Source organism: Adiantum capillus-veneris, chromosome 19, assembly GCF_014529385.1.
Source record: "Adiantum capillus-veneris isolate H3 chromosome 19, ASM1452938v2, whole genome shotgun sequence".
Lineage (NCBI taxonomy): Eukaryota > Viridiplantae > Streptophyta > Polypodiopsida > Polypodiales > Pteridaceae > Adiantum > Adiantum capillus-veneris.
In genome coordinates, this window is record NC_140949.1 from 113,404,070 (window position 1) to 113,413,857 (window position 9,788).

General features: G+C 39.6%; 1 protein-coding gene across 2 annotated transcripts in view; it reads left to right on the plus strand.

Annotated features, from left to right (window-relative positions):
* LOC147434685 (GDSL esterase/lipase ENOD8-like) overlaps positions 1 to 7,809 on the plus strand; it is a 49,231-nt gene extending 41,422 nt beyond the window's left edge. For both annotated transcript variants that reach the window (XM_086491137.1, XM_086491135.1), the window contains 3 exons: positions 4,107 to 4,285; positions 6,516 to 6,786; positions 7,336 to 7,809. In XM_086491137.1, the coding sequence (XP_086347263.1) occupies positions 4,107 to 4,285; positions 6,516 to 6,786; positions 7,336 to 7,613 (728 nt within the window). In that variant the 3' untranslated portion in view covers positions 7,614 to 7,809. The remainder of the gene's footprint in view (positions 1 to 4,106; positions 4,286 to 6,515; positions 6,787 to 7,335) is intronic.
* The last annotated feature ends 1,979 nt before the right edge of the window (positions 7,810 to 9,788 follow it).

Here is a 9,788-nt window from a genome sequence, read left to right on the forward strand (position 1 = left end):
TTGGTAGATACCTGCAATATATTCATGGGTTAGATTTCAGGGAAGTTTCTGATTGCGGGGAATCTACCTCTCCCTCTTGTAACACTACGGGATTTTCCTCGACTAGATGAGGAGCTAGGTGTAAAAAACGAGGTGAAGGAGTTGGGAGTACCCACAGAGTTGGCTCTTTTTAGAGCAGGAGACTCATCATCTTCAATACAAGGTTTAAGCAGATTCGTGATGAATTTGACTCCTTTAAAGTTAGCATAGGTGGTGAGGTATAGACCGGGATCTTTCAAAATATCATGCATAAGACCATGGAAATTATTAAAGGCTATTTGTGCAATCACAATCTGCTTAGTCTGTCCACCAAGCCAAGAGCAGATGAGGGATAGATGAAAGTCGACAGGTTTCTCTGGAAATAACAGATCCAAGTGGTTGAGGATAAACCATATTGCATGGTCCAACCACATGATGCTTGATTCACAGGTAGCTTTGGGGTCAAGAAACCTGCAAGCACATTTTACATAGGGGTGGAAGATATTCCAAATAGACTCTGTGTAGAAATCTGGGTTGCTTTTTGCAAATTCCATACTTCCTTTAGTACGTATGTACAATCCATCATTTGAGGGGCATTTGGAGTGGTCGATGAGATGGAGGTTAAAGGGTACTTTAATTAGTTCTCCCTTGTCCAGGAACTACCCGCCTTTGAGAATCTTGAGTTTATAGTCTTCCACTGTTGAGGCTGGGAGATTGGCCAAGTACACCCAGGTTTCACTAAGAATGGGGGCAAGGAAAGCCTTGTTCGGTAGAACCCATAGTTGATGATCAACTCCGAGAGATTCAATTTCTATTTGTCTTATTGGTAAGACAGAAAACACTTTAGAGATTTTTGGTACCATCTCCAGGAGGTTGACATCATTGAGGGAACAAAGATTGTTTTGGAATTCTTTTACTGCCTCTAGTGCAACACTATCTCTACAGAATATTCCTCCAGTTGGAGGGATGGAGGGGTTATTCGGGGTGCAAACAAATGAGGGGTTAAGCCCAGAGAGTTTCCTAAGGAAGTTTGACAGCTCACAGCTCCAGAAGAGGAAAACTGAGCAAGCTCTTGTTGATATTGTGTAGCAAGGACTGGAAGTTGGGCAATATATTGGGTCAATAAGTTAATTCCTTCTAGGGAGTCCTTGTCCAATGTAGCCAGAATCTTTACCCAGTCATTAAATGACAGCATATGCAAGATAGACAGTTTTTTATATGAGACAAGAGCTGAATCATAAATTATCTGTGAAGCATCCAAACTGCTTATACATCTGAGGACAAGAGATGAAGCCACAGAGAGGGGCTCTGAGGTGAGTTCCAATCCTTGAGATAAGGCCAAAGTCTGCAAAAACAGTGAGGTCAGGTTTACTTTTTCTTGCCATAGTATGTAGTACATAGTTTGGCTTTTCTAGCAAGGAAAGGTCTAGTTCTAGAAGCCAAGGCATCCTTTGGTGTTTGTTTTTTAATGTAAAGCTTAATCTGATCAAGAATCTTTGCATGATTCTTAGGGTTGTGATTAGTGCTCATGCAAGCTGTCAATCTATAGCGTGAGCAGTCCTGACAAAAGTGACATAAAGATTAGCAAAAAGTGTCTAAATAGTGAAGTATACTTGGTCCTGCAAACCTTCAACCGGCAAAAGTCAGAGACTATGGTAGCCGTGAGCAGGGAACCAAGAAAACGAGTCTAAAGGGGGCCACCTAACAGGTCAGTCTACCAATGAAGGATTTATCGACTGTGGATCCAATTTAGAACTCCATTCCTAAGAGAATATCCTAGGCCAGCATCCCGGTTTTCCCGAAAAGCAGAAACTTTATGTATAGGATGTGTGTGTAGCTGTTTTAAATCTTAACTAATAAGACATAATTGAATTTTTACATTCAAAAGACAGCTGGCCAAGGAATAAATGAACTGATATGTACAAAAATAACTCAGTATTAGAATTGTTTAGGTACAATGATTGTATGAAAGAGATCCTCCTTCAGTAAAACTAGAAATAGGAGAACTTCCTGGTTCCTCAGTGAGTAATTCATTACAGAAAGGAGTTTTTCATATTCCTTTTTAAATTATGGTGGAGTCCATCAAGGGTAACACCTAAAGCTACCGCTTAGTGACCATGTATAAAGAAGCAACTATATACTTACCTTCTTCAATCAGTAGGACCCATGGTATCAAAAGGTACAAAAAGATGTGAGATCATATATTTTTTGTTTAACCAGAGGTTATAGACGTTGGTGGTGATTACCTTGTTATTTTATCACCAACTAATTAAAAAATGTAACTAGTTTAGGAGAGTAGTAAAAAAACTTTATCATTTTTTTGCCAAAAAGCTTGGAAGCTATACCCAAGCCAAAATATTCACTTACCTTCTTTATCCAAAGAGTCGTTATCGAGTATCTCGAACAGTAGGGTCTGGTCATACCAACCATGGCTTATTTCAAAAGTTTAGAAGAATGAGCTGCTATATACTTACCTTCAGAGAAGATGTCAGGTTATTCCCATATGCAATGTCCGGCATATGAGTTCCACAATATACTAAGCAACCAGTTAATCACAGAAGAAAGAAAGAAAGAGCCCACTGATTTCGAGAACTGTCAGATAAAAAAACCATAATCACAGCGACAGCAACCTGCTGTTTGTTTTCGCCAAGTGGCCCATTGGCGATAATCCCTTGTAGCAACCATTTACACAGTCGGTTATACAGTAACAGCCCACCTTTTGCTTCTCACCCAACAGAAGCCTGAACGGCCATCAATCCACCCTTCATACTCACCAACACCTACTGTCATTCATGCACACGCAGTCTTATGTGGAGGTGAAGTATTGCGCCCTGAGGCCACCCCATTATGCAGACCATGATTATTTTTTATGCACAAGAGGCCCACGGCCACCTATAGTGGCTAGGCTTTTAGCAAACAAAAAATCCAGTCAAGTTTTGAAAGTATATGAACCTGCAGTAATCGACATCGCTTACAGTAAGTCACAAGGATGGCCCAACAGTTCTAGGTCAGGAGTAAAAAACGAGCCTACACGGTATACATGTTTTTACCAAGCAGAAGGTAGGAAAACACCTTCAATATGTGTAAAAAAACGGTGCAGAAAAACAGTAAACTCAGCAGAGGAGGGATTGAACACCTGAGTCACCTCCGAGGAGAGCTCCATTCTCCTTGGTAGTGGCAAGCAGACAGGAAATGTTTCACAAAATGACTCAACACACCCAATATAGCTAAGTGAGGGGCAGAGATGCGCCCTCACCTGTTTTTATAGCAGGAGGAGGCAAATCTTGCCCTTGTGCAGTGTCACGTTCTCGAGAGAGGAAGGCCATGCTCCACCATGAGTAAGAGACAGCATCGAGTATCCCGCCTATAGCTTTCAATGGAGATCGACAAACTGGGAGGAGGATGAGGGCCGCCTTCGCTACTCCCTGAGGGCAGTAGCCATTGATCACGCTCGACAGAGCATCATTACTTAGTAGAGAGCTTGGCCCCTGGTAGTGGTCAAAATAAACAATCAATAAAAGCTTTTTAGACCTAGTATGGTCCAGGCAGCATGAGCCCAAAAAAAGGAAGGGGGGGGGGGGGGGGGGGGGGGGGGAAGGGGGGTTGTTTTTGTTTTTTTGAGAGTTTTTCTTCATATGAACAGTATTCAAGTGTGTGTGTGTGTGTGTGTGTGTGTGTGTGTGTGTGTGTAGAGAGAGAGAGAGAGAGAGAGAGAGAGAGATAAATTTATCGTCCATGAAGGTCAAATATAATGCAACTTTGTAGATAGAGGCTGGAGAGAGGAAGAGAGATAGAAGAGAGGAATAAATGCTTCACACCTTTTGGGCTTCAAAGAAAGCCTTCAAGAATGGATGGACCACTTGTTGAAACAAAGAATCATGGCTCCGAGAGCATGGTTGTTCAAGCATTTTCATTGATAAGTGTTGATTTTGTCTTTTGGATTTTAGGTGTCTTCACAACCATAAAGATGATATTTATTTTTTCTAGAATTTCATTTCTAACCTAAAATTCCAAAACCTTAATTAGTCACTTTAAATCAATACCATGGTTGAATCATGCATAATCTTACCCTTTTCTAATGCATGTAGGGACAATCATGCAAGGGATACGTGGTGATGGGTACTTTGAAGATGGCTTATATGTGATTTCTGCGGGTGGAAATGATGTTATAAATGCCCTGATAGGAAATCCCAATATAACCAATGCCTTAGGTACTCTTCAGGCTCAACTTCCGGCTATGGCCAATCGAACAATTGAAGTGGTGCAGGTAGAGGTTGATACTTATGTCTTTATTAAAGTTATCATTCAAGAAACTATTGTTAGTATTTTTAATGCATGCCTATCAGGTTTTCAAAAATGCAATTCACACATTTCTTCTAACATGTCCATCAATGGCCTATTAAATTGTTGAGAAATGGTAACCTTGACATTATTTGACTCATAACGTATGATTCTTTATAATTGGGACTCTTTAGACTAAGATTTAGGCAACAAACTTCACAACAAAGTTGTTGTAACCCTATTAAGAAGTGTTCATTAGATTGTAAAAATAACCCTTTTGCATACATGTATGCCATATATGTGGGTCGGTAATGGGGGTGTGTGTTGTGGCTCTCAAAATCTCCACCATGAAATAGTGTTGTCTCTACTCAAGAAGAAGTGGGAGATCTCCATCTCTAAAAGCCTACCTTTTACAACACATGAGTCTTTCCATCTCTCCCTTGGCCTCCTACTATGTGTGATGATCCTCAATGCTGCTCTCTGGATACATAGGCAAGAGCATAAATCTTTACTCTTATCTTCATACCATCTATTATGAGGCTTAGTCCCATATCTGTTGGAGCTCCCAAGTCTATCAAAGAGGGAAGCTTTGTACTACTGCTAAAAATCAAAGTGAGGCTATCTGGGTGGTGATCATATCCATTGGTGCTAAGAGGTCCATTCCTAGTAGCCCTTCATGCCATCCATATCATGTTTGAAATAGATCGTAGCGTATGGTGTCTATTTTATAAGGTCCCCATGCAATAGTAGGCAACAACCATGGCAAAGGTGCTCTACTACCGAAGTGACTAGTACAAGTGTGTGTGTGTGTGTGTGTGTGTGTGTGTGTGTGTGTGTGTGTGTGTGTGTGTGTGTGTGTGTGTGTGGTGTGTGTTTTTCTAGTCTTGTATGTTTTTCACACCATAAAACTCTTCAAGCTCACTAATTATTGATATTCAAAGAAAGCTACTGTTCTCATGGAGTATATATAGTCTACTCCAATTGTTTTCTAGTTGAATAGTGTCTATGCATGCACAACAACCCACATCCTTCTCTTTCTTCCCCTCTCTTGATCGAGTGGTGTGCTTGTGTTTTTCTCTCACTCAATTTGTGTACTATGTATGCTTGTGGATATAGTGACAAGAACCAAACCTATGAGCATGTTAGCGAAGCTAAGGCTTGGCCAAATGGGAGTAATGTCTTGCAAGCCAACAAAGGGACGGTAAATCCGTTGCTCTGAAGGATTTTCCCTATCATAGTGTTTCCTAAAAGAAAAAGGTTCGACAAAATTGAGTTGCCAATCTCAAACAGAATGGACGTCACAATTTGATTGGCTATAGCCTAAGAGAAAATAACGACCTTTATGTAGGAGAGATAAACTTGGGAGGGATTGCTCCACTAAAAAAGTGGCAAGAAATGCTAATGTAGTTGAGGATGGAGAGTATGTCCTCAAGAAAATTTTTGGCCCATCAATCATAAAGATTAAGAGGTTCCCAATGAGATTGTTGTAACTATCTTACATCAAACACATTGGTGTGCAAAGGAGGGAGGGGAGGGGAGAGGACCCAAGAGTGAGTTGCGATATGTCGTGAAAAATGGCATGATAAGGAGAAGGGAGGGGAGAGTGAGTGGAGAGACCATATTTAGGCACAAATAATGGGTGAGTGCAATGTTGCTTGAGAGGTGAGGTTCTAAATAGTCCATCAATTATTTATCATGCCTATCCATAAGAAACCATAAGAAAAGGGTGGCATAGTTTTGTACCAAACCCATTAAATGGTGCATCATTGAATAACAGGCCTTGAGTTCAACTCTCCTCATCGGATAGATCTTAAAGGTCTCTTGGGATAGTTTCCTACGACGCTAAAATTCTCTTCTTCTTCTTCTTATTCTTCTCTCTCATCTTAAATGAATTAGATAGGCATCGTAAGCTTTTCTCTCAAGAAGCTAATATAAGTGTATTGAGGTGCATCAAGTCAATGAAATGGAAAAGCAAGCAAGGGTGGGCTTATGTAGGTAAGTGTATATGTATGCTTTAGTGTATCGTGTTTGTAGGTACACGTATTAGCCTATTTGTTTGTGTGTGTGTGTGTGTGTGTGTGTGGATCTTTGCATGTTCTTATTTGAGCATTGTTTTGTGATGCAATAAGTCACATTTCTATGTTAAATGTGAGGATTTGAAATGCACCATGAGAAAGCTTGGTAACACTATAGTAACAACGCTATGATGGCACTAGGAGCTATATGCAGAGGGTGCAAGACGTTTTTTCATTAAAAATGTACCTCCAGTAGGATGCAACCCGGCCACTCTCACCATCTTGGCTAGCCCATATGTTGAATATGATATGTTGGGGTGCATAAGATCTGTAAATACCCTTGTCCAAAATTACGGCTACCTTCTTCTCAATGCTATTAATACCCTCAGACTTTGGCAACCAGATGGCCTTTTTATCTATGGTGACTACTTTGGATTGATTTACAACATGCTTCAAAGACACTCCAACTTTGGTACTTCTAATCTCATGCTTTATTTTCTTTATCTTCCAAAATGTGCTTATTAGCATGATATCAAAAGTTTACATTATCATTTAAGCATCTAAGGTTTCAAGTTTTCAAAAAATTTGCTTGCTAAACATTTTGTAAATAAAAGTTTACTCTTCCAAAGATAGTAGATCTAAATGCCATTTTTTAGAATCCATCCAATGATAAATAGCATGATACATAATTTTCCTTTTTCTTTTGGCCATGCTTACAATTGTGAGTGGAGATGTTATATTCACTCTGCAAAAAATTTACAAGGATCCTTAGGGGACAACATTCCCTAAGAGAGGCTATTGGTTACAAAAAGAATTTTGCATTTAGAGCATTTTTATATTTAGAAATTGCATCAATCAGTAATGTTCTCAAACAAAAAACATGGTGCACTCTTTTATGCATATACCTGAATAAAGTGTATATGAGGGCACTATAAAGTTTAGGCTTAAAAAAAATTGTGGCTAATTAGGAGAGAGAGAGAGAGAGAGAGAGAGAGATGAGATTTGAGAAGTTCCTTTACAGGTTTCAACCAAACAACACAAAATTGTTGTGGTGTTGGTGGTTTCTACAACTTCAATTTTGAGATTAGATGTGGACAAAGTGGTACATTGAACGGGGAAACAGTGGAAGCCAGACCATGTAGCAACCCTTCGACCTACATGTTTTGGGATGGTATACATTTCACAGAGGCAGCCAATCGAGTAATTGCACAACAATTTTTACGTGGACTTTACCTTGATCCTTCAAATGCTTTACATAGTCTTTGCGAATTTGACATGAGTGTCGTCAATAAGCAATGACAAAATTTGAATGGATGATAGAGCCACTACTTATGCTCACAAAACTTGTATCTTTCTTGTTGGGAGCTTTGGCATTTAAGAAGGGTAGATTTCTTAAAAATTATTTCAAATTTTTAATTCATAACAAGTGGTGCATAAGATTTATAAAAGATGCTATTACTCTTCTCTTGAAAAGTAAACATGTTTCCTTTGATAACTTGATGGGGCTACAGAAGAACCAGGCAAACATTGTCCTACTACGAGATCAATCTCTAAATGGATAAATGGACTTGAAATTGATGTGCTTATATTCTGATCATGTCATAAAAGCAAAAATATGCTCTTCTTAGCTCAATGTTTTGCACTCACCTACTTTTCAGCAAATATGAAGTTGATTCTTGAAGATGGTTTAATGATGATTCAAAATACCCTTGTTGTGCAAACCTACACAAAGAATACTGTATGCAATATGTGCATCCCTCTCTCTCTCTCTCTCTCTCTCTCTCTCTCTCTCTCTCTCTCTCTCTCTCTCTCTCTCTCACACACACACACACACACACACACACACACACACACACACATAGAGCATAACTTTAAAACACCTAGTGTTAGAGGGGGTGTAAAAATTGGAAGCATGGTGTGGGCAAGTGTAATCCATAGAAGGAAGTAAAGAGCCTACAAAGAAAGCCAAATCTTCACCAAAAAAAAAAAAGGCTTTCTATTCTAAATATTCAACACAAATGTCTAAAATTGCACCCCAAAAAAATTATCAAAAAATTGCAAATATAAAGTATCAAAATTGTGTAAGGGCAGGTGAATATAAAATAAGAGTGCATACATAGCAAGTGATAAAATCATGAGGCCTTCCAATGATGAGATGCACCTAATGAGGTTTAGAGTAGGCCTAAGATGTAAAACTTACAAGGGCATGGTAATGGTCAAATAAATATGATAAAATTAGAGACCCAAGAAAACCAAGGAATTGAGTTTGTATCTTTAGAAATTCAAAGCTAATCCTTTGCACCCAAGCAATCTATGAAGGGCAATCTACCCATGTACTAGAGATTGTAAAATTTCTATTTGAAAGCATCTTCGTTCCTCGCTGACAAGGTGATAAACCCATGAGGCCTCCTTATCGCGAGGGGCATATTCCAACACTTTTGTTTAGAGCATCTTTCTCTTCATAAATACATCCTTGCATGTTCCAACACTATTGTTTAGAGCATCTTTCTCTTCATGCATCCTTGCAACTATGCTTGATTGAGTCCACTAGTTTGTTACTACAAAGAGCTGACTTTGGAAACTCTAGCTATGGCAAACTTGTGTGTGTGTGTGTGTGTGTGTGTGTGTGTGTGTGTGTGTGTGTGTGTGTGTGTGTGTGTGAGAGAGAGAGAGAGAGAGAGAGAGAGAGAGAGAGAGAGACCATGCACTGGCAAGGCTGTTGTAGCATGAGTCAAGCAATGCTCTCGATAGAGGTGTATGGAGGAAGAGGCTAAGGGCTGAAAATGCAAATGCTTGAGTGGAACTGATGAGATCTGCAGCTGATGACAAGGCTATGGTCTTATCTCCTACGACTGATGTCGAGGGTGACGGCCTCGATCAACAAAGCTTGGGATGAAGTAGCTTGAAAATAGTACTGTGTTGTGATTCTTGCATGCTCATTCTGCCATACAAGTGAAAAAGAAAGCAAGGGAGTTGCCTTCTTCCAGGAAAAAGTTTTGGGATCTGACATGGAGCTCCATCCACAATGGTGTTTTGTCTACGTGGTTCACTCCCCCTTTAGTGATGGCAAAAACTATCTAGAGCTAACTAAGCATCCACCACTTCGTTACAGAGTGTCTTTAGAGAATCAAAGCTAATCCTTTGAACATCCAAATTATAACAGCAGACCCTTATGTGTGCACGCGTGCGCACAAATTGAAACACCAAGCAATATATGCTTTATATCCTTGAAATGATTACAGACATCTCAAGCAAGAGATTGAAATCATGTCCACTCCTCAGGAAACACACACAAGATATGCAATTCAGGCTAGCTCAAAAAACGTCTGTACACAACTATATAACATAGTAAAATTGCGAAAGCGCACTGAAGTACTAACCAACTTCAAGCATCATCTCTAGTGCTGGGCATGGTCTCTACCATTTGGTTAGATAATCTATTGCCACTATCACATTTCGGCACTAGGAAGTTTT